Consider the following 25,280-nt stretch of genomic DNA (forward strand, 5'->3'; position numbering starts at 1 on the left):
GAAAATCCACAAGATTGGTAAATGGAGCGATTAACAAATAGGTTTCTTGTTTGGCAACCCTGGCTCTCCCGGAGTGATCGCTGTGGGGGGAAAATGGGCATGGTACACTATCCTAAGAGGGAAAAAAGATCTTAAAATCTGTTTTTTTTTTTTCCTTCTTTCTGTCACATGTGTCTGCATAGGCGTATACACACGTGAGTATTTTCTTGTCCAGAGTTGCGGGCTTTGAGATAAGGCCCTTCACGTGAGTCTGACGATGGCATTTGGGTGCTGTGTGCTTACTGAACTCTAATCTGATCCACGATACGACGAGTGAATTCATTGGCTGAAATAGTTTCATTCTTACAGGTGGTGGTTGGGTCATGGTTTATGAGGAGATTAAAAGGAAGGAGAGCTCGTTGAAGTCATGCAAGTGAAATGTTGGCAGAATGCATGTGTTCTACTTTACTCTGACTCATGATGTTAACTCCTCCTCCTTCTCCTCCTTGTCCTTCTTCCCTCCCCTCCCCAGGGTTAGAGCATGGAGTCAGTTAGCAGTAACCGCCACATAAGAACTGTGATATGGCAGGGGTTTACTGCGGCTAATCAGGCCACAGATCTTGCCAAAATGTATAATTTGTTTCCACAATTTCCAAGTCATATTTTGTCCAAACATCTTTGTAGCTGACGTGTCCTCCTTAAGCGGGACAGTTACTCACCATCCATTCAAGGGCTGCAGCTCTGCTGCTGACTCTACATTCTGACCTCACGCTTAAGAGGGGCAAGTGAAAAGATGTTTCCCCCTCAATAATCTGTAGACTTTCACAGAATTGACTAAAGCCAAAGTAACAGGAACTGACCAATATACTAGTTACAGTTATCGTTTCTTAAATGTAACTTATGGCCAGAGTTAGTTTCAGTTAATTAAATCAATGCCGCCTCTTTTTTTATTTCAACAGAAAATTCAAAGATGTTCAGGGTCTCTGCAGATCCTTAAGTCTTCAAATGTCTTGAATTTCTTTTTTTTTATTTCAAGGTCTAAAAATGTTTTTAAATGTCTGGAAATTTAGAAAGGGGAGGCATTGAATTTTATTCTGGGGAAGAACAGATGAGTGTTTATCTATTTTTGTTCAGTTTTTATGTTTGGTCTTGTTTTATTTTATATTCCACAACTGTCCGACAATTGTCGCAAGCAATGTACAACACATTTGCGCTAAATAGCATATGCTGACCACCAGGGGCAGTGGGACTGGGGGGCAGTAGCTAGCGGGTGACAGATGAGGCAGCACGAAAAAGGAAAATGGGTAAATATAAATTCAGTCTGAAATGGTTGGAGGTAGGGCTGTGGGATATGACGATATATATCGCATGATGATAGAAAATGTCTTTTCATTTCATATTATGCTCTATCGTTTATTTCATGGTGTCGCAAGTCACACTTTATGGCAATATTTTTCATCATTCGGAGTCCTTCCAATTTTTGCATGGACTCTTATTGGCTTTTTACTTGCGAAGCTTTTATTGCAGTTACAGTAACGTAACTAGTGTAGTTGTTGTCAACACTCCACCACCGTCTGTCTCTTCTCCACTCCACTGAGCTGCGTGTGTGGAGGGGCTGAGCCCCGCCTGTGGTGAAAGAGAGAGGAGAGGAAATAAATAACTAACGCGACCATAAATGACAGCAAAACGCAGTAGACTGTTTGTTTATTTATTTACCCAATTTATGTGCATTCATTTCAGCTCAGTGTGAGAGTTTCTACTGCGTTTTGCTCTCATTTATGGTCACGCTACTCTGCTGTCTGTGGTTCAGTGAGGGCGAGGCTGCCCCTGCACACACACACACACACACACACACACACACACAACACACACACACATGTTCACATTCTGGGGGGTATGGATGGGCAATACCACCGATTTTCTTTTCAATCCCAATACCAAGTAATACTAACAGTAGTATACCAATACTTTAAAAGGGTATCCTTCTTGTGTACAGAAAGGCAGGAAATATTTGTGATTTCTGGAATGAAAATTGCTAAAAACAGACACCACAAAGTTATATCTGAAAGCCTTGGCATTAGTAGTCTTAACTATCAAAGATCAGACTTCTCTGCTAACTGGCTCGCTGTGGCAGCAGGCAGCATCTGTTTCTCTGCGTGCGGTGCCTTGGCACTGCCTTTCTATAAACGATGGGGAGCAGAGCAAGAAGGCAGACGGAAAAGTAGTCTCTGTCCTAAACTACAATTAAAAGAAATTTTTAAAAAAAGAAAGTAAAAAAATATGTATATATACACAAACATTGGTAACGATGTAACTAATCAAAATTAGTTACAGCTGCATGCCTAACATTCAAAACATTATATCGTCTCACAACACAAGACTCATCAACAAATCAATGACACCATCACAACTGGACACTCCCAACTGCAACTGCCATGTGAACGAGTCATGCCCCCTCGAAGGAAAATGCCAGATGAAGGGAGTTATCTACCAAGCTACGGTGACAAGAGATGACAACGGCAAAATAGAGACATAAGTCAGTCTGACAGAGGGAACATTCAAAAAGAGGTTTGATGCATGTGCAGCTTTAGAAACAATCATTTAAAGAATGTCACATCTTTAAGTCCTTATATTTGGTCATTGGCGGACAGAAACATTAATTATTCAACCACCTGGAAAATCCTGTCAAAGAACAGAAAATATTCAACCAGCAGTAAAATGTGTAATCTATGTCTAACTGACAAATATTTTATCATCTACAAACCAGAAATGTCCACACTGAATAACAGGAATGAATTGGCCAACAGTTGCAGACATAGATATAAGCACCTATTTTGCAATTACAAATAAATCATGACAATAGACAAATCCCCCCCCCATTGGCCCATTAGTGATCACGTGTTTTTGAATTTTTGAATGTTACACCTCTCCCTTCCCCATTGGACTTTGTGCACGTGATGTGCATGACGAGGCAGTAGATGGTATGTTCTGTCCTCCATTAGCTTTACTGACAGCTCATGATGCTTATGGCATGAAACAGGCTTGTACTGTCTCATAAAGAATTTACTTGACTCACTGGATTATTTTGCTCCTTATGTGTCGAGCACTTTCCCTACCGTTTAGTGTATCTTTTAACAAAGTTATGTGTGTGTGTGTGTGTGTGTGTGTGTGTGTGTGTGTATGTATGTATATATATATATATATATATATATAAATACAGATGCAGGAAAAAAAGTTTTAATACGTTGCAGTACAGGCCTGTTTCATGCGTCGCGCACTCATCAGCTGCATTAAATACATTACCTGGTATCAATTTTTTAAATTGTATTTATTAAATACAGTACCTGGTATCAATTTTTTAAGTATGAGGATTGATTCTCAAAACCTAACCCTCAGGATCGGAGTATACTTTGGTATTGATCCACCCACCCCTACTGAGGGGGCATGGACCAGAAACTATTTATTCATTGAATTTACAGAAAACGTGCTATATTGTGATATGTATCGGTATCGGGATATCAAATGACCTATATCAGGATATGAGATTTTGGTCATATCACACAGCCCTACTTGGAGGATGACAAATATCGTGGGTGGCTTAAAACAACCCAGTCGTTACGAGGCACAATGTGAACTTTGTCACACAACATTGAAATTGGGGACAATTGGGTTTTAAAGCCCTAGATTCTCCTGAAATCTGAAAAGCACAAGCGCTATGCTTGTACTCAAGAAAACACTGTGGCCATTGAGTCATATGTTGAACCTGTTGCTAGCTTGTCTGTTGTGGTGACATTGGAGCTAATTTGTCTAGTGCAAATGTGTCCACCTTAGCTACAGACTCCATAACTACCACATCTGAGCAGTCAACAGACATCATTCAGCAGTTTTTCTCCAACAGCAACGTTGAAGGCTGTCTCTATAGTGCCTTCTTATGTGTGCTTGATACTGTTGTTTTCCATTTGACAGGGTCTACCTCCATAGTTTTTCATTCTTCATTCATTCATTCATTCATTTGCTATTCATGAATTCACATTATCAAGCTAATCCAGTCACAAACTCTGGCATCAGAGAGAATACCTTTACCCAGTCACCAGTACAATCATGCAGGAGGATAAATAAATGTTTTAAATGTCGCAAGCCTCAAAAATGTGCCACAGACAGCTTTACGTTTGTGTTATGATCCATTACCAGTTTGGTTTATTGGCTTATGCCCCTTTCCTACTGGACAAAAAAATCCACTGACACCTGAACATGTGGCTTTTGTCTGTAGTGGGAATGGTTAAAATTGGCATTCAGTCTTGGACAAATGATTCTGCAGTTGTCACGGCTATTTATCGGCCCCAACTCCAATCGGCAGTGATGGAAACATGACACCTGGGTAAACACGCTAATTTTTGCCATGCCAAAAAGTGATCCTCTGCCAACAACTGATTGCCATCCATGGTTTCCACTTGCCAAAAAGTGATTGCAGCTCTTATCTTGTGACTGAAGTATTGTTTCTGCCTCAAAATAACTTGAAATACATAAACTGATAGTTTGCCAACGGCAATCAGTTCTTGGCAGACGATCACTTTTCGTCACAACATCTATGACACTGGCGTGTTCATGATATCAAACGTGACACACTAGAAAAACAAAAACAAAAGCATACTAAACCCATGTAGATTTTTAAACATGCTATTACACTAGTGTGTTGTAGCATGTTTAAAAAACCTGCTATTACATGCTAGTTTTGGTGGAAAAGTCAAAGAAGGTTGAATCAGTTCATCTGGATACAACGTTTATTGACGGATACGTTTCATCATCCAATAAGTGACATCTTCAGTCTGAAGGAAAAGGGGCATATTAGATATTAAAAGTCACTTATTTTGTACATAGGTGGGTGGGTGGAGTCTCTTAACCAAGCTGGCCTTTAATTCTGTTTTTGTTAGAAGCCAAAATGTACAATGTGATGCTCATAGCCAGTTCAAGATGTGCAGTCACTAAGACAGGCTGCTGGGAAAAGTATATGTACTTACATTTTCTAAAAATAAACTGCTTCAATTTTAATTTTTGTGTACAACATTTTTTTTGGCTTTTTCCCCTCAATTGTGCTTGGCCAATTACCCTATTTTCCAGTGCGTCCTGGTCGTTGCTCCACCCCCTCTGCTGATCCGGGGAGGGCTGCAGACTACCACATGCCTCCTCCAACACATGTGGAGTTGCCAGCCGCTTCTTTTCACCTGACAGTGAGGAGTTTCGCCAGGGAGACGTAGCGCATGGGAGGATCACACTATTCCCCCAGTTCCTCTCCTGAACAGGTGCCCTGAATGACCAGAGGAGGCGCTAGTGCAGCGACTAGGACACATACCCACATCTGGCTTCCCACCCACAGACACGGCCAATTGTATCTGTAGGGACGCCCAACCAAGCCGGAGGTAACACAGGGATTTGAACCGGCGATCGTCATGTTGGTAGGCAACGAAATAGACCGCTAGGCCCCCCGATGCCCGAATCTTTGTGTACAATTTGAGGATTTTTGCTAACACTGTAATTTTTGCTAATTGTGGGAACCTGCCCGCAATTAAAAATATAATTGTTCTAAGTTGGGCATGATTTGTATTAAGTGAGAAAGATTTCTCTATGTTGACATGCCCCTAAAGTAATTATTTTGTTCATTTTTAATTTTGTCATCATGAAGCACATTTATGTTATTCTACAAGACAGCCATCCTGGGGCTTGGTAGCAAGAGTGGAGAAGTGGGCGGAGCCGCTGGTTCCCAGAAGAGTTTTTCCTGTTCAATCCAGCTGTTGGTAATTTTACTTTCTGGCGACCTGTCCAGGGTGTCTCCTCGCCTGCCGCCCAATGGCTGCTGGGATAGGCTCCAGCATCCCGCGACCCCGATTGGGATAAGCGACTAATGGATGGATGGATGGATGATTACTGCAGTAATACTCAACACAGAAACACGGGAGTCTCCTGTATAATTAAGTGATACAATAGTTATTTCATGGCCATCGGTTACAAAAGTTTCACTTTTGTTTCTAAGAAGTCATATTTTTTTTAATCGGTTGGGTATGTCAAAAACTACAGTACCCATGAGTGTCAACGGCCATTACTGTAGAGAACCCACCACTTTTTCACAGAATAAGTTGAAGGAAAGCAGTAGAATACACATGGATGCACTTGACTGGCTTCACCGGCATGAGCAGCAGAATTTTACACTCCTGATTATAGGTTTCTTAAACGCAGTGCACAGTAGGACTTATTGACTTATCAGGAATCAGGAACAATGTATTGTTGTTTCTTTCGTGTACTTGTGTACACAAAAGAAACGAAATTTTGTTTTGTTTCACCCAGCCCACAGCAGTGTGACACAAAAGATAGAAACACACATCCAAAACTTCCGAAAACGACATCACCAACAACATACAAAAACAGCGAGAACAAAGCAAAAAACAAAAACAACAGCACACAAACAGTTAACAACACAGTCCACTCAGTGCAACACAGTCCAAAAAAATCACCGTCCAGAGAGCAAACACCAGCCAGGATGACTGTCGTAACTGCTGGTCTGCATGGGCTAGCAGTTAGCTTAGCCTGCCCCGCTGTCGAGGGCGCACCGCCCACCCTGAGTGCTTCCTCTTTGGGTGCAGCTCCAGGCAGGGCCATGGTCCCTGGGCCCACCGGACACAGCAGACCAGGCTCCCTCAGCCGATCCAACGCCAGCTCTCCCAGCCAGACACTCTTGACATCTGTTATCTGTTACAAGGACCCAGAATTTTTTCAGTGCATTTGCTAATTTTTTGTACTGATGATTCCTTCAACTGGGAGAGTTTCAAGACCATCCAACTGTTAAAAATGCTCGAACAGCCAGTCACATGACATTTTGTATGGGAAAATGAATGGGATTTTTTCTTTCGGGAACCAAGGCCCCTAGATAATACTGCCTACTAATCCACTCGATGGGATTTATTCCTGATTTTTAAAAGCCTTGGATTGTGACAGATTGTGAAGTGCCCAGTATGTTAAAGCAAGAGGTTTGTTTGAATCTAATAGGCTGCAAGAAAGCAGCCTGGTGGCAGTTTAGCATTTGGGTGGGGCTACCGTACAAATGTATGCACACACGTGACCAGTATCCCCTCCCCCTCCTTCTTCAGGGCTTGTGACTGAATGCTGCCACGGATGTTTTGCATTACCATTTCCACATGGTATGCAGAATGATAAAAGGCAGAGAAACCACTAGCCTGTTAGATACATGCTCTGAAAAGTAGGTCAGTTGGTCAAAGTGCACATTGAAGTGTGCTTTATCCTCAAGTGACCCCTTACCTTGTGGTCACTTATATTGCTCCCCTATTATGTGTCATTTACCCAAAAATGTCTCCATGTATCTCACTTGTGCTTTTGAATGCAAACATTAATAACTGATCCTCAGAATAATCCAGCTAAACCTGCAGTTAAGCTTCTTTGTTATCTTACTTTTCTTCCTACAAGTGATACTTCTTACTCTTTCTTGCTCCCAGTTCATGATGTGTTGTGTTTCCGGTATAACTTGGCCCGTCCCCAGATCTTTGGTGAAAGGGAGGTTTTCATTTGGCCCATGCTGCTATGGTTGGCTCAGGGTTTTTTCACTGGGCTTGACTGACTGGTGCAAATGTAGGTCACGCCAGCAACTGCGCAGGCCACTTGAGAGGAGTAGAAAAGTTGTGGACAGCGCACAATGACCCCAACTTTTTTTCTCAATTCATAGACTAACAGCCAGCAGGTGCTATTGCCATTGGTTATTTTTGTGCTGGCCAGTTTGAGTGACAGATCCCTGCAGACAAACATTGCTATCAGGTTGACATGGATTTCAGTGTGATTCACTGTCCAACTGTTAAGTTGCTAGGCACTTGTTGACTATTACCAGAAACCAAAAGCTGTGTAGACAGATTATGGGGCTTGGTGGACTTGTTAACAATAATGCAATAGTTTTTTGTAGCTGACTCAACCTAAGCCTCACATTAGTAATGGTGTGTGTTGGATTGTAAAGTCGCTGTTATATTTTCTATGGCAGAGTAAATCTTGGAAAGCCTGATTGATTTATTTTTTTCTCATATAGTCTGTACTAGTCACGCTCCATGTTGGTCATGCTGTGGCTCTATCTTCAGTTTTGTTGAAAAATAGGCCAAATCTTACACACATTCCTGTCATTTCACAGGCCTGTGGCAGAGAAAACTGGAGCCATAGCCCTTGTTGCACCCTTAACTGTAATGTGCAGCTAAGTCTGTGCTCATTCAGCCTATATGTTTGCACTGAGCAGATTTAGTATGTTTTACTGTCCGGTCAGTTAAACTAGTTGAGTAAGTTGGATATATCCCAATGTTCTATCCACAACTCTGCATCAAAGACGTTTGTAGATAAAAATAGCAACTTGCCCCTTGTTATCAATGAACACATTCAAATAGTAAATGACAGAACTATGGGTAACCGCAAACATCAGTTAAACCCTTCATTAAGTGACTGTTTTTCTGACCTCTAACCTTAAGTCAGTGGAAATAACTACAACTTAATTTTGTGTTTATAACTCAAAATTGTTAAGCATATGACACTTGGCATGTACTGTCTACAGCAAAATGATGCTGTATTGGGTGTACCCTTTCCTTCGTGCAAAATGCTGGATGTTTTCTGTCCATCCCATGCAGGATCGTAAGCTGTCAAAGTCGGAGCGCCAGCGCTTCAAGGAGGAGGCAGGCATGTTGAAAGGACTGCAGCATCCCAACATTGTCCGTTTTTATGACTCCTGGGAGGGTCCCTCCAAAGGAAGGAAATGCATTGTACTGGTCACTGAACTCATGACTTCTGGCACACTTAAAACGTGAGTGTCTAACAAATACTCAACACACCGTACATACAACATCCGCTAACATTACCATCAGCCTATCTTCATGTCCATTATCATTACAAAGTAATAAGTTGTTGCTATTTTCATGTCTGTTTGCAGTTTAGGCCGCCAAATATACTTACTTTGACACAGATAAGCTTAGAATAGGCCAGCAAAAACACATAGGTCAGGGGTTATCAAACTTATTACTCAAAGGTCCGCATTTGATTTTTATTCAAGGTCAGAGGTTTGGAACGATTGGCAATAACAAAATAACATTTAGTAAACTCACTTAACTTTAATCAACATACATTCAAGTTCAAGACAGTCAGGATAATCAAAATACACTTGAGCCTAGAGGAAGAAATGGCATTGTTTGCCTGCAATCAGTTGCTTGAACCTAGGCACATAAGGCGTGATTGCCAGCTGGAGACACTCTTCCATGAAGACCCGCCCTACTCTGCCTCTGATTGGCTCTAACCCTAACGGAAACTCGCATACCGGTATGCTACTCGTTAGTGTCATTTATGGTCACATTAGTTTCTCTCCTCTCTGCTGTGTATTTCAACGTAGACAGGGCTCAGCCTCCACACGCGCGCACACACACACACACAGCGTAGCGGAGGAGAGACCGTAAACCAGATGAAGTGAAGATAGCGTTACTTGAGTTGACCACAACTACACTCGTTACATTACTGTACTGTAAATGCAATAAAAGCTCCGCATCACCCCCAAAGTACATTTTCTGGTGTGATGTTAATGTGTGAACTCTGCATCAACAACACACAAAATAGAAACTGTTACACTTCCTAATGTATTGTATTCATAACATGAGGTATGGGCTGGGTCCAGATTGACTTGCCGACTGACTTTGAGAAGCCGTGACATAGGTGTTCATGTTTGGCTCACTGCTGATATGAATCGTGTGAGATGTCAGTACATGATTCAGCCAGGCTTTGGATCAAACGAGGGAATTTGTGTGTACCTTGTAACAATATGTTTTCCTTACTAAGTCTCAAATTTCTCTCTGAAAAGCAACTCGGGTTTTACACATACAGATCTTGTGTAGTTTTGATGATAGAATCCTTGAGCCTTGTCTGTCCCCTTCTTCTAGATATCTGAAACGATTCAAGGTGATGAAGATTAAAGTGTTGCGGAGCTGGTGCAGACAAATCCTCAAGGGGCTTCACTTCCTGCATACTCGTGGTCCTCCCATCATCCACAGGGACCTTAAGTGCGACAACATCTTCATCACAGGCCCTACAGGATCCGTCAAGATAGGAGATCTGGGACTGGCCACACTTAAGCGAGCGTCCTTCGCAAAGAGTGTCATAGGTACGGCCCCAAAGTTATTGCTACCCCCTCTGTCCTTGTAATGGGGCAGTGCCTTTCTAAGGTCATTATTACAATGTCTTTATCAAGAAACGTTGATGTTTTTTGTTCTGACTTATTGTTCTGACAGTGTGGTTCAAAAACAGACCACAGTGTTTCAGCTCTCTCTCAAACCACAGCTCAAATGGAGGCCAGATTTTGTGGCCATCTTAGACCTGTAACCACAAGCCTCTTTCTTCACACTTCCACACCTCTGTTAAGCTTGATCACTGTGACAGAATCCTTCTGTTGTCTGTTTCTCCAAAAAGGGAAAGCTTTTCTTTTCAGGCACCTACTGAAAGTAAGTAGAGCCACAAACTTTTTATTGTTAAATATAATATTTCTTTATGTCATGCATTATACCTGCAGGCTAACTTGGTCAGGGCTAAAGGTATGCCCTTTGCGTCTGTCTCAGACTGGTCTTTGCTCTGTGGTTTGGAAATATGTGGTCTGTTTGCCAGTGGTGCCCATAATGTTTAACATCTCTTTTTGTGGGTTTTCCTCAACAGGTTTTTTTTTGTTTTGTTTTTTTTACTAGTGTTTGTCTCTTAATGTCTTAAAAGATTTCAGGACAACATAATCCTGTTGCTGTCTAGGATTTTCTCCTTATCCATTCCCTTCTCTTTCTTTCTCTGTCAGCCTTCCAACCTTTTTTTTGTTTTGTTTTTTTTTTTTAACAAATCTTTCATATTCTTGGGTATTCTTTTAAAATGTAGGCTCTAGCCTCAGCTGTGCCCCATTCTGCTGTATGGAATGAATAGGGTACTGCTGGTCATTGAGTAAGTATGCACTTTTTGTGGGCCTGGTAAGTTTGCCAGTGTGCTGTGACACACCTCATTTCAAAAACAATTCAATTCAAATTAATAACTGGGTTTCTCTGTGTAAGACCTGAAATTGAGAGCAAAGTTAGTATTTATTTGATGGAAGCTGGTGTACAGACACAATCTATTGAGCACAACAACTAGCTATGGGATCTGCTTTTCTCAGCCTTCACCGTAACACTTCCCTTCTGCAGGGCAAGGGGAAATGGTAAGCCAGACTTCACAAGGTAAGTGTAAAACAACGGGTTTGTTTTGATGTTGTTGTAAGGTAAGGTCTTGACACAAGTTACTTCCATAGCTAGTCATATTTCATTTTCAGATCACTGGCATACATTTGAAACTGCAGTTTGGCTTTAGTGTTTTCAAGTGCTTCTATAAAGTTCATACTGAAAGGTTGTCTATAAAACTAATTTTGGCTAGAAAGTGTGCTCTGTTCATCAGCTTCCTCACACAGACCTTATGTCGCTAAATGTCAAGGCCTTACACAGACAAACATGTGCCTCTTTCTCTGCAGTCTAACTGAGCCCAGCTTCCCCCCTTTTTGTTTCTTTCCCTTTTTTACTTTCCTTCCCTTCTATTCTCTCTTCCTCCCTCTCTCTCGCTCTCTCTCTCTGACTCGCAGGTTCTGCTCTCCAGGAGACGGCAACAGGCTGGTCACTCCTCATCTTGTCTCTCTTCCTCAGCCTCGTCATGGGTTTCAGGGGCAGAGAGGCAGAGGGACAGTGGGTTAAGAGAGGCCCACTCAATCAGTCAGGGAGTTCGAGAGTTCTGAATAGTTGTTTTGATTTAAGGTACCCCTGAGTTCATGGCGCCTGAGATGTATGAGGAGAAGTACGACGAGTCAGTGGATGTGTATGCCTTTGGAATGTGCATGCTGGAGATGGCCACCTCAGAGTACCCTTACTCAGAGTGCCAGAATGCTGCACAGATCTACCGCAGAGTTACCAGCGTAAGTCTTCCCCTTCAATCCTCCATGTGACCTCCTCTACCAGCTGTCCTTTCTCCTTGCGTCCACCCCTTCCTATTTGCTGAGAAGGCTTGAGTCCTTCATCTGGAATACTTATCAATTCACATGTCAGAATTCTTTTGGTTAACTATTTCCACACACCCCCATGCATCTTTATTACCCTCTGCTTATCTGCTTTATCAGCCGTAGTTCCTGTCGCTCAGGTATTTTCTTGTAGCTTCTACCATTTGGCGTCTGATAAAGCCACCAGTAAGAGAAAAGACAAAAATAAGTTGACTCTTGCCAACCCGCTCTGTGTGTCCCTGATCCAGTTTTTCTTGCTCTGTCCTCTTGATTTATGTCAACTGACCGTTGTCACAATGCAAGAAGTGCAGAAACTGTCAGGAACACACCCATAAACTTTTGAATTCATATAGCTCATATTGGCTCACTCTTGAAATGCACTGTGGGCCTATTGCGATTCATATCCTCACAATTAGTCATAGTTTGCTGAGTCAAATAAAAACAACATAATAGGAAGCTTTATGCATACAATTAGCCTACAAAATATACCCGTATGTAAGATCTTTCTATAAGATTGGAAGGATGGTGTTTTGCACCTCACTGCTCGATATTAAATCCTGTACATTGATATTAGGAATAGTATACCGAACAGAATAAAGTTGTGCACTTTGAGAAGATGTGCTGTTGCTTTCTGCTGATTAATATCACTCCTCTTAGTCAGTCCATATTTCCGTAGCGCCAGGCAGTCTCCTGCTGCCATTGGCTTATTCAGTCACTCAACACTAGGCCCCCTCCATTGTCCTATGTCTTCCTCTCCCCCACCTCTCCCCACCACTTCACATGCTGAAATTCTTTGAAAGCCACCAACCAGAGGCAACGTCTTCTTTTTGATAATATTTGAATGGACATTTGCAGGGATAACATTTCTAAAACTAACCTAGGAGACTGTAGTCATATATTCCTTATAAAAATTGCCTCTAAATGCAGGCTTAAGATTTAAGCTGTCAGTAAGAAGAGGATATTACCACTTCATATATTGGATTAACACTATCACATTCATCAAAGTTACTGAGATAGACAGGATTAAGTTCATGATAATGGCAAAGAGCATCTGACAGGGACGGCAAGGACTTTGAAAAGTAACAGCTGGTTATCCAAATTAAAGTTCAAAATAATGGGAGAGCCATTCTCACTCAGTGTTCTGTGTTTCCTGTAGGGGGTGAAGCCAGGCAGCTTCGACAAGGTGGCTTTCCCTGAGGTGAAGGAGATCATCGAGGGATGCATTCGCCAGAACAAGGATGAAAGGTCTTTATACCATACAGTTATGCTTGTTTGTTCAGTCTCTTTAACTCTTGTTAGCGAGATGTTTTTCCATGTACTCACTGACTGTCTGTCTCCCTCTCCGTAGGTACTCAATCAAGGACCTTCTTAACCATGCCTTCTTCCAGGAGGAGACAGGGGTGCGTGTGGAGCTGGCAGAGGAGGATGATGGTGAGATGGGGGCTATCAAACTGTGGCTGAGAATTGAGGATGTAAAGAAGCTCAAGGGAAAGTACAAAGACAACGAAGCGATCGAGTTTTCTTTCGACCTTAGCAAGGATGTACCAGAGGATGTGGCTCAGGAAATGGTAAATTCAGCTTCAGCAGTTCCTGGTTCTTAGTTCTCACATGGTTTGGTATACATTGCTTCAATTGGAAAAAAAAAAAAAGAGAAAGTAGGGCACTACTGTTTTCTGCCATTGCCATCCCAAAATTTTAAGTTGTGTCTTTCTGTGCTCAAGGTTGAGTCTGGCTATGTGTGTGAAGGTGACCATAAGACTATGGCTAAAGCTATAAAAGAAAGGGTTGCCCTTATCTGTCGCAAAAGAACACAGAGGCAGCAGGTCAGTATGCTCATGTTTTGATACTGAATGTTTGTTTACATCTTTTTTCCAACAATCTGGTGATAATAACAATATTACATTTATCACTAAATGAATCAAAGGTCCGAGAGGAGCAGGAGAAAAGGAAGCTAGAGGAAGAACAGCAGGGTCACTTGCTACCATCACAGCAGCAACAGCAACCAGGCCAACCACCTAGCACAGATGCGCCACAGCCAAACCCCCAAGCTGTGCAACAGCCTGCCTCATATGTCCCACCACAGGCTAGCCAACAACCCACTCAACAGATGACTCCTCAACCTGCATCCCAGCAGAGCCTTCAGACGACAAACTACAACACTCCTCAATCTGTCCAGACGACACTTTCAGCACAGGGGGTCCCTTATGCTCTCCAGTCCACAGGACAGGTCTCGATTCCAGCACAGGGTCAGAGTGTTACTCCAGTTCAGCCAGAGTCAGGAGAGCCTGAGGTTGACCAATATCAACAGCAGCCACAGCACACAGAGGCAGGTGTGTATCAGAGATGACTCCATGTCTATCATGCTAGTATTGCTGAAAGCTTGAATAGATTACATTGATTATCCGAATTTATTGCAGTTGCAACTTAATTGTCCCTCTCTTCCATCTAAACCTCTACTGATATAGCCAATGTTATGGCAGACCGACCACCAGCGTCCTCCGTCCCTCTTGAGCCTCAGCCTGTACTTGGATACAACTCACTCCCCAAGCAGCAGCTTCAGCTCCCAATGTCATACTCTCAGACAACAACTGACCAGTTACAACAACAGATGCCAGTGGTGAGTTATGAATATAATAAATGGAATTAGAGTCTTTGTCTTGTTTAAAAGAAGCAGATGAACACCGCCTCTCCCTTTCTTTCTTTTTTTTACATTACTTTACATTACTCACTTAATTTTTTATTTTAGCCCCAGTTAGTTGAAGTCTTCTATCCGACATTTAACCTTTCACGTCCTTAATTTCGGCATCTTCTATTTTCCCTCTTTTGCAACTGATTCATCAGGTCCAGCCCCAGATCCAAGGTGTCCAGCAGACCACCGTTGTCCCTTCCAACAACCAGCCTATTCCAGTGGCACCTCAGCAGGTAGATTTTACCTTTTTCACTATTTTAATTTTACTTGAATTCCTATGGTCCTGTATGCTAATAGGGTCTACTTGGGAATCTTCCATGGAAGCGGTCGAGTCTGGTGGACCCATCACCATTGGTTCTCTGTAATCTTCTAAAATTTACTTCCTGAAGTTGTTTTTCCTTTTCGCTATCCCAAATTTTCCTTCTCTTACCCCTTGTTGTGTTTTGTTTCTTATAGTACGGAGTTTACTACCAACCATCACTTCCCCCCCAGGTAGATAAAAATGTCCCTTATGCCTCTTATTACATCCACTGCCTCTCTCTGATGACATGTTCTGTACCGTTAAAACATGTCACAAAATCTTCTGTGTAATAGGAAGCATTGCGTGTCAGACAGTGATACTCGGGCAGGTTTTGTGGATGTTCATTAAGTGTTGTTTCAGTTGTGGCAGGCTTTCATAGCTATGAAATGTGTGGTATCCAGAGCTGTGTGGGGCTATAAAGCCCCATACAGCTCTGGTGTCATGTTCTCTGCAATGAGTTGTAGAGTTGACATTAAGGGCCCTTTTTAAAGGATCTATTGCGCATGGTGCAAGTGCATTTAGGGCGTGTCCAAATCCAGTTTCGCTAGTTAAACGGCACATAATCTGGGCACAAAGTAAGGCATAAAGGGGTTGTACTTAGTCTCTTAATCATAGGTGTGGGTTGTTTTTTTTTTTTGGAACGTGAATTAAACCAATCAGAGCGTCATCTCCCATTCCCTTTAAAAGCCAGGTGTGCTTGTACCGTGGTGCAGTGCTATTTAAATGGTGGATTTGGCAAGCTGGAGAAGCGAACAGTTTTCTGCTGAGGAAACAGATCTGCTCATGCGCGAAGTGAAAGTACAGGAGCAGCAGGAATCCAGCAAAGCTCCCCGAGGTGAAGCGGGCATGGGAGGTGCTAGCGGTCAGCGTGTCCTTGTCCTCTGGCATCATCAGAACAGCTGCACAATGCCGAAAGTGTATAATGATGTTGGGAGATGGGGAAAACAAAAGCTTGCCACTCACAGAAAACATCAGTCACGATTAGCTGATTCTGATAAATATTGTGACCATTTTGACATTTATTTTTTAATATTTTGATGTACACAATACTAATCTTTCACACTGTAATGTTTTTAGTTGTAATCTTTTGCATGTTTGTGCACTGCTGTGCATCTCTGTGTAACAGAGTGTATGCCCGTTGTGGGCCCGCCTATGTAGGCGCATGTGCCGTTGACTTTAGACCAGGTTTTTGTTGGTAAACGGCACAATCACTTTGCCTTGTCTCAAGATAGCAATGTGCCAACAATGCGCTTGACCACACTTCATCTTAAGACCAACTCCCCATGGATGCACAGATGGGTGCAAGGACATTTGCTATTTAAACAACGTAGGCGCTAGGCGGGAAAATGACAACTGTGTCAGTTGGAAACTAGCAATGACATTTGCGCTGCGCTTTGTGCCGGATGTAAGATGGGGCCCTGGGTGTTCAGTGATCAATCCCGTAACACCTACACTGACAAACTAGTAACTGGTCTTATTTATGCATCTGTGCTATCCAGCAGGTAAGTTACTGGGGCTTTAGAGATGGTCCAGTGGAAACCTTCACAGGATTTGACAGAAGTCTCAAAGTGAAATGGAGTGATCTAAATTTCAATGTGACTCTAAATTCTTTTTTGTCCGTCTCCGTCTTAGCTCATTATTTTGTCTTTTTTTTTTTTTTTTTGGCTGCTTCGCTGTTGCCTATCTCTCATCATTTTAGATGCCCACACAGCAGGTGATGTTGCCCCCATCCTCGCTGCCTGTCCCTACCCAGCTGCAACAGCCAGAAGGCACTGCTCCACAGAAATCCTCTCAACCACATATCAAACCTGGACTTCAGCAACTACAGGTTAGTATCACACCTACTTTTTCTAGATGGGTCCTAAAGCTAAGGGAATAGCAGGTTCTCAGTTTTTCTTTTCCAAGTTTTGTCTTGAGCCTTTTCATTTTGGCTTGGGACTCACAACTCAGTAGCATGACTATCTTCTTTGTTCATCTACCTCTTCCCTTTGCATGCTGCTTCTTCCTGCATGACTATTAGTCTTGGGCCAATGAGCAAAGCCCTCCTATCCTGTCTCCTCCAATGAACGCTGAGCACCTATACTTCCTGTATCAGGCAACATGCCTCTCTGTTCTGCAGGTACTCTCCACTCTCCAGAGGGGAAAAAAAACACTTGTGTTGTGCAAGTGTGAGTTTTGGTAGGGAGTGAAGTATTTGGTTTACATGTTCAGGTGTGGTGATGTTTAAATGTTCAATACCTCTAAGTCCTAATCATCCCAAACCTGCTATGGTCAAACACTGCTATTGGCCCTGTCATTGTGTTTTTTGCTTTTACATAGTAATAAAGTGCTTTTATTTAGATGGGTGTCATCTGCATTTTAGGCCTCTGTGAGTGCTTCTCAGTCAGCACCAGTAGAACAGCCAGGAGGATCTTTTGCATTAGTGCCACCGTCTGTGGAAAGGTAAGAGATTACCTCTACTAAAAAACAAGTTTCATCAAAACCAGAATAGCTTTCTAATGGGTCATTGTCTTTCAGCTGTTTGTCAGATACAGCCTCAGGTCTTAGTGATGGCAATGATGGGAATTCCACATCAGGAGGACGCCATGAGGGCCGCTCTCTTAAACGCCACCAGCGGCGGTCTGTGCGTAGCCGCTCTCGCCATGAGAAGACTGCCAAGGCCAAGCTCAATGTTTTGAATGTAAGTTTCTCCGTTTTTGTTTTTTTTTTGTTTTTTTTTTTCTCTTATGCACTGTGTTAGACTTTTGAAACATGAACTTTTCCCCCTCTCAGATTTCTAATATAGGAGACAGAGTGGCAGAGTGCCAGCTGGAGACGCACAATAGGAAGATGGTGACCTTCAAATTTGACCTTGATGGTGATAATCCAGAGGAAATTGCACAGATCATGGTAATGCTACAGCACTGTCACTGTCAATAAGTGGAACGCATAACTCATAGTGCACCTTTAATCAACATCAACGCCCACCACTATAATTATTGACTGAGAGCGTAATGTCTCAACATTAGTTATATTACTGTAGTTAACATGTTCTCTTCCTCCATCAGGTGGCCAGTGAGTTCATTCTGGAGAATGAGCGAGAGTCCTTCATTGAGCAGGTCCGTGAAGTCATAGAAATGGCTGATGAGAAAGGAGAGGGTATGAAGGAAGGCTTCCCCCAGGTATATTCTACTCCCTATAGCACTTTACTAGCCCAATAAATTCCTAGTTTGTCTCTACTGTTACCCACTACATGAATGCAAGGATCTCATTTAAATTTCTCTCCTCAATAGATGAGTGATCTTCAGCAGCAAACTGAGATGTCCACTGTTCTGGCTCCAGGTGAGCAGCCTCCCATACCTAAAGACTCAGCTACTTTATTATCACTATACAGGTTCATCTCCCTCCATCTTAATCTGTCTCCTTATTTTTGACATCTCTCACCAGGTATTTCTCCCAGCATTGCAGCCCAGGTGGTGCACTCGGCAGGGCGTAGGTTCATTGTCAGCCCTGTACCAGAGTCTCGCCTCAGAGAGCAGTTCTTTGGGCCCGCTTCTGCTAATACCTCCTTTGGAGACGAACCTGCCCCAGGTAAGAGACAACATCTATTTTACAACCCCCAATTGTGTCATAAAGATGTCTTTTAATATCTGTAGTATGCAACAGTGAGGTATCGTTACGTTTTGCATCATCATCATTCTCTAGACAGTTCTATTGTGAAATATTGCAAAGGAAGAATGAAAAGCTAGAGTGGCTTTGGACTAACAATGGAGCACTCCAGAATGAGGGAACCGTTTTGTTCTGGAGCGACAGAAAAAAAGCTAGTTAACTGAATTAATGTTGATGCTAACTAGAGCTCATTTAAACCTAGTGTTGAAAAGATTAAGTAGTGACATCAATGTGCTCACAGCAGCTGCTAAGAGCCACTTATATTATTTTAGTGTGAGAGAAATCAATTTAAGACATTTGATATTTGAAATATTCAAAAATAAACGTACCATGTAGAACCAGAAGCTACTGTAAATGGGCAGTATGCTAAGGACATCAGAAGCAGTCAGTCTCAGTGTTGTCTGTCTGGTTGGGCTCTGCCACACATTTGTTAATAAAGGTGAAAGGTTTGTATTTCAAATAACTGCTTAGAGCCACCAGCCACCGATGTATGCTTTCTGATGAATACTTAAATTGGAAATATATAATGGAAAATTATCTGCAAAGATTTTAATGAATTACAAGACATGGTAATAGATTAAGCAAGCACTAAGCTTTATGTTTTTTATTAAGTTTTAACTGAAAATGACTACTGACTATTTCCTCAGTGTTTAAAAATGATCAATATGGCCATTGTCTGTTGCTCAGACAACTCTTTTGTTTTTGTTCTATACAAACAAGAGCTTTAAAACATAATTTTCCCAATCTCTTTCTAGCTGCCCCTGTTGGTCGGGGCCTCTCTCTGTCAGCTCCATCTGCCACTCTCCAACAGGCCTTCAGTGAAATGAGACTGGCCAATGGAGAAAGATGTCGCACCCTGGGCCACCCTGTTACCGAGCCAGAACCCAGTGCTGCCCCATCCACACAGGCTGGAATCTGTCCAAACTCAAACTCTAACTATGCCCTGGCTCCTGCTGAGGCGACAGCTCCCAGTGCCATCGCCGCCACCCTGCCGGCTGTGTCTGTCGCTTCCACTGCCAGGTCCTCACCACCACCACCTTCCACTGGGAGGGCTTCCCCCCCACTCACAGTAGCTCAAACCCAATCCCCTATACCTGCAACAAAGGAACCAAGCACACCTCCCCAGTCTTTCCATCAAACGGCGCCCTCCCAGTCTGCACCAATAACTAACATCCCTCAGCTGAGCAGTAATGCTCTCTCTGTCACCTCTGCTGCTTGCTCTACATCCAGTAATGCTGGCACTGTGCCAGTCTCAGAGCTGCAGCCTGTTACTAATGCCATTTCCTCCTCTCAGCCTATGCTTTCTTCCGTCCACACAGCACAGTCCACTCCCCCACAATGTCAGCCTATAACCACTTCAGTTCCTGCAGCTCAAACTGGGCTTGTTCCGTCTCAGCCCACACCACCCACCACCACCTTGTCAAGCCAGCCCCAAGCCCAACCTCAGTCAGTAGAGTCAGAGGCGGCTGAGTCCCAGACCAAGGCTCTTGGTATAGATGACATCCAAGCCTTGGATAAGAAGTTGCGGTCCCTCTTTAAAGACCAGAGCTCTGCCACTTCCAGCCCCTCAGTGGAACTGTCTCATAACACAGGCACTGTCTCTCCACCCACTGGAAACACTTCTCCCCCGCCTGGAGCAGCTCTTGTGCCCCCATCTAACCTTCCCCTTTCCTCAGGGGCACAGGGCACCCTAGGCCCCACACCCACTTCAGGGCAGGGAGGTACTCCAGCAGGACATGTCCAGACCCCTCCAACCAAGCCCAGAGCACAGGTAAGTGGAAGTGGTTCTAGCCAAGGAAACCATTTAAGGGTAGGGATGGTAGGTGCTTTTTGGTGACAGTTGTGCTTTCTCTCTTATTTATTTTAAGACTCTACCTGCCGGTTTTGATCAAGCTAATACCCCTTCCACAGAGTCATTATCTCCATTTCCTGGACCAGCTCAGGTGAGGCCTCTTATGCCATCAGATTAGTCCATAAGGAATGATTTTGCCTCGAGAATGATGTTTGTCGTTCGTTAGGAGTTTCATACAGCCTCTCCTATTCATTTATCCGTGATCTTGTTTTAGTTTGGTGCAAAATCTAAGGTTATCCTAATTTCTGTACAAAATGAAGACTTGTATAAACAGCTACTTATATTTGGGGATTGTTATTTATGTTTTTTGTTTGTGGTATTGTCACAATACCACATTTTTTAACTTTGGTACAATAATAGAAAAAACAATTTATCTGATACCATCTTTGATACCATGGTTATAAAAAAAACCCACAAAAAATATGAAAATTTTTACTGAACAATTTCTGTTGACCAAAACAAAATATTTTTATTGAATTATAAAGCCATTTATTTAAATAGCATAGCAAACACTATTTCTCTCCAGTTGAATACGAGATAGTGAAACACTAACAGTGAATAGGGCAACAGTATAATAGGGCCTATGTGGAAGAAGGAAAGACATGTCTCTCCCTTTCTCTGTGTGTGTGTGTGTTTGTGTGTGTGTGTGTGTGTGTGTGTGTGTGTGTCTTTTTAAGTCATTTTGACAAATCGACTTTGGTTCTCTTGCATGTAAATTGCAGAACAATGACATGGTATGACCAGCCAGTCCAGTTTCAGAGAAGTGAAAACTTTTGCGAGCACACTGGAAGTGCTCAAACCGCCTCCTGCTGTTCGCTTTCATCTTGCCTATAGATGTATCTGCTATATGTTTTTATGCCTGGTCAAGTTAAATCAAATGCATTAAAGTAGCCTATATAAGATCAACCACTAACCAAGATAAGACACATATTCATGACATGTGGCTACACCAACAATTTCTGCTACTTTTCTCCAGACGGTGTTTAATTTGTAATGGTCTCTGTACATTGGCAGAGCCGGGTCATATGGTTAAGGAAAACCCGACAGTCAGTCAGTTTGTCCTCCATGTTGTTGGAAAAATGCAGCCTAATATTTGCAGGGAAAGAATTTCCACAGTGGACATTTGTCCGAAATCCAATTTGTTGCTATGATGCACATTTCTTGCACAGCAGGCTCAGCATTTCAGCTGAACCGTGATTTAGAGCTTGCTATGTTGCCTCGCACTTCAGGTCATCCATGCAATTAGTTAGCTGCCTCATTTCAAATGAACAGAGGGGGCGGTGACACTGCTGCTTCCAGTGTGACACAAACTAGGCTGCTATCAAATGTGTGCTGTGATGGAGATATTGTAAAAGTTCGGTCAGTATGTATTGAAAATTTAAAAACCCATGTTTTGTATTCCACGGTCCCAGCAACCCCTGGGTAATTTAGATGCCCAGTTGAGAAGAGCTCTGAGTCCAGAGACTGTTCAGGGTGGCAACAAAGCCCCCGCCCCAGCAGAAAGCTTCACTATGGGGCGTTTCAAAGTAAGTTTTTAGCTGGAGCTAAAAAAGAATGAATTTTAGTCACTTTGAGATGGTTGTGTGATATTTTTATTGTCAGACCACTGGGTTTGTATGTCTGACTTGGTTCACTAAAACTCCATCCTTCCTCTCCTCATCCAGGTCTCTGTTGCTACTGATGGCACTTCTAGTGTTGTCCGAGACCCATCCAACGCAGTCTCCTCTTCGTCACTCACACCATCCTCCTCCTCTTCCTCCTCCTCCTCCTCCTCCTCCTCCCTCTCAAGTCCAGAAAATACTCTCCATCGGTTGTCCCCTTTGTCAAAAGGAGTCCAGGCAGGTGATAGTACAGATGGGGCCTTATCGCTCCCGTCTGTTCCGCCTAGTCAAGCCACTACTATCGGGCGCTTCCAGGTGTCCACGACTGCTAATGCCCACACAGAGCCCAGTACTGCCCCCACTTCCAAAGTTGGACGTTTTTCAGTAACAGGTTTGTATCAGATTGTAAATTCACCATTGACAGGAACTAAAAGTGTAGCTAGGCTTAATTGTTCCACCCCCTTTTCTGCCACGAACTTTTTTTTTTTGATCTGTGCCCACTGACGTTTGTGTCTCAGAAACCTCATGACCGGCAAGGACTGCCAATTTGTATTCTCAGCGAATGGCAAACAAATAACACAACTTGTTTTCGCAAAAGTCAGTTTTCATGCAGTGTTGACAGAACAACAGTGTAGGGTAAGGATTAGGTGTTGAGGCTGTCATTCTGTGGTTCATTTGTCCGTCTCCTCACATGGTTTTTCAAGCGATCATCTGTTGAGACTCTCCCCTCAGCCTCAAAGTCACAATGAGTAAAAATATTCATGCATCAAGTGCCTGGCGACGACACAGATAACTCACTCACCGTTTCACTCAGAATCAGCTTTTTCCTCCAAATTACCCAAAATTATTCAAATTTTTTACAAAAGGACCTATCCTGTTGTCATTTCACGTTAAAATGCCAGAAAGATTTACTTTCTTTTTCTTTTCTTTTTTTTTGGTGAAAGATAAGACAACACAGACTAAGGGGTGATGTGTAAAACCAACTGGAAATATGTTGCTCCTGACTGACCTGGTGTGAAGGTGTCTGGTGATCTCCACCTGTCTAGCCTGCAGCACTGACCCTGTTCCCTGAAACCTTTACCCATGTTCACTGCGCTGTGTGAAGTTTTTACTCTCCAAGTATCAATTAAATCAAATTGTGACGATGACCTGGATAAAGTGATGGAAGATTTTCGATGTGGTTCTTCACTTGACCTGTCCTGTCATTTGTCCTCACTGGTGACAGGCGGGTCCACATCTGCCACCTCCCCGTCACTCTGCACCTCCTGCCCAGGCTCAGCTGCAGCAGCTGCCAGGGAGATTACACATGCAGCAGCGCTGCTAACTGCATGTACACTCATCTATGGCCATTTTATCTTTTTCTGAATTACTGTGAAGTTTAGGAGACTCCAGGTTTACATTTTGTGGTATTTAACTTGTTTACCTGCCGCCGTTGGCCTCGTTACCCCCCCCCCCCCCGCCTTCTCGCTACTACCCCCCGCTTCAGCCGCCTGATTGGCGGCTTCCGCATCCTCCGCTCCCCATTCTCTATGCAGGCAAGCAAAGCGCCTGTGTCCCATGTCCCCACACTCAAAACACGTCATACTACCTGAACTTGCACCATTTTCGCTATGGGCTTAAAATTGCATTATTACATATTTATAATTCATGAAAACATCAGACTATGGAATCTGGATTGGTCCTGGGTCGGTAACGTCAGTCCGATATCCAATGAGTGAATTACGCCAGTATAGGCACCTGGTACCAATATTGGATTGGTCCCAACTCTTGTAGAATGTTTATTACTCGATTTTCACTGGTCGAGGTCTAATATGACTTCCTATCGTTATTTTTTTTCCAGTGACCCCAACTTCAGCAGCAGGCTCCAGTCCTTCCCATGGCTCCGGTATACAGAACGGGCCGTCATCCTCAACGTCTGACCCTCGCAACTCCTGTCCCTATTATGTAAGCAGTGACAATGACGATGACTCAGGTCCCGAGGATGAGAATTTCCAGAGAGAAGTTAGCCGCCTTAGAGAGAAGTATGTTACTGTTTCAAATCCTTATTTTAGCTAATTTGCATCTATTTGTCGACGTTGGCCAATATTTCTATAGAACTACTTGAGCATGAGTGAAAATGTCATTAAATCTTAACCATGCATTTCTTCACCTCACATAGACATATGATAGAGATACAGGCCCTGCACTCTCGCCAGAAGGAGGAGATAGATGCCCTGTTCACCCAGCTCGGCAAACACCCTCCTTCAGCTGTGTTGTCCCCTGCTGTAGCCATGGCTGGAGGCCGACGCAGACCCAAAAGCAAAGGTCACAAATCTGCTCGTAGTAGTGGCCAGCCAAGTCCTCTACACTCAGGTATGGTCTTAAATCTCCAAGATCTTGGCTTTCAAAAAAGGCTATTTGAGGTTAACCTGTATTTTTTTTTCCTCAATGCCTGTCCCATTATGTGCCTGTATTTTTTTTTTAAACCTAAACTTTCCTAACAAAACTATGAAGGGTCAAGTTTAAATAGTGTTTCAGCTGATGCATAGCTCATAGTGTATTGTGCTCATGCCTCTAGGAGCTGCAGACTCGGCACAGACTCTCCGTGTTTCAGCGTCCCCCCCAAATAATAATTCACCGCCAGCAACAGAGGCCTCTGAGGACACCACCAGGACCACTTTACAACAGCTCAAATCTTCCCCTTCTATGCCCAGCCTCTGCATTTCCTCACTTGGTACCTTCAAGCACTCAACATTGTCACTGTGAACTGTTGGCTTAAATTAATATGTTGGTTGACCTCTGTTTCCTGTATTCCCAGCAGTCAGTGGGGCTAGCTCCGACAGTGGTGCAGGTCAGAGCCAAAACCACTGTAACTCGCTGACCCAACCAGCTGGAGCTACTCCTGCCCAGAAGTGCAAGGGGACCTTCACTGATGACCTGCATCAGCTAGTGGATAACTGGGCTAGGGATGCAATCAGCCTTTCCCAGTGCAAGAGGGGACCCAAAACTGGAGTGCAGGGAGCACTGGGGCATGATGTAAGTTTTCACTAGTGCCTCATAACTCTGTGCCATCTTCTTATGAGCTGTGTTGTCTTACCTTTCATAGTACTGGAAGTTGAAATGAGAAGATCTACTACTAGAAGCCAGTATATGTCATTGTTTCTATA

At 43.2% G+C, this 25,280-nt stretch overlaps 1 protein-coding gene across 5 annotated transcripts in view; it reads left to right on the forward strand.

Annotated features, from left to right (window-relative positions):
- Positions 1-25,280, forward strand: part of LOC130114167 (serine/threonine-protein kinase WNK1-like) — a 50,079-nt gene that overhangs the window by 22,869 nt on the left and 1,930 nt on the right. For 3 of the 5 annotated variants that reach the window (XM_056281954.1, XM_056281956.1, XM_056281955.1), the window contains exons 3-27: positions 8,643-8,815; positions 9,936-10,156; positions 11,805-11,962; positions 13,200-13,288; positions 13,392-13,611; positions 13,765-13,866; positions 13,968-14,373; positions 14,509-14,660; positions 14,885-14,965; positions 15,189-15,224; positions 16,733-16,861; positions 17,396-17,475; positions 17,551-17,713; positions 17,806-17,922; positions 18,081-18,194; positions 18,306-18,354; positions 18,460-18,603; positions 19,437-20,452; positions 20,550-20,624; positions 21,946-22,059; positions 22,198-22,525; positions 23,975-24,155; positions 24,293-24,486; positions 24,692-24,847; positions 24,932-25,149. In XM_056281954.1, coding sequence (XP_056137929.1) covers positions 8,643-8,815; positions 9,936-10,156; positions 11,805-11,962; positions 13,200-13,288; positions 13,392-13,611; positions 13,765-13,866; positions 13,968-14,373; positions 14,509-14,660; positions 14,885-14,965; positions 15,189-15,224; positions 16,733-16,861; positions 17,396-17,475; positions 17,551-17,713; positions 17,806-17,922; positions 18,081-18,194; positions 18,306-18,354; positions 18,460-18,603; positions 19,437-20,452; positions 20,550-20,624; positions 21,946-22,059; positions 22,198-22,525; positions 23,975-24,155; positions 24,293-24,486; positions 24,692-24,847; positions 24,932-25,149 — 4,716 coding nt within the window. The remainder of the gene's footprint in view (positions 1-8,642; positions 8,816-9,935; positions 10,157-11,804; positions 11,963-13,199; positions 13,289-13,391; positions 13,612-13,764; positions 13,867-13,967; positions 14,374-14,508; positions 14,661-14,884; positions 14,966-15,188; positions 15,225-16,732; positions 16,862-17,395; positions 17,476-17,550; positions 17,714-17,805; positions 17,923-18,080; positions 18,195-18,305; positions 18,355-18,459; positions 18,604-19,436; positions 20,453-20,549; positions 20,625-21,945; positions 22,060-22,197; positions 22,526-23,974; positions 24,156-24,292; positions 24,487-24,691; positions 24,848-24,931; positions 25,150-25,280) is intronic. The other 2 variants (XM_056281957.1, XM_056281958.1) reach the window with 2 other exon arrangements.

This window comes from Lampris incognitus, chromosome 6 (genome assembly GCF_029633865.1).
Source record: "Lampris incognitus isolate fLamInc1 chromosome 6, fLamInc1.hap2, whole genome shotgun sequence".
Taxonomy (NCBI): Eukaryota; Metazoa; Chordata; class Actinopteri; order Lampriformes; family Lampridae; genus Lampris; species Lampris incognitus.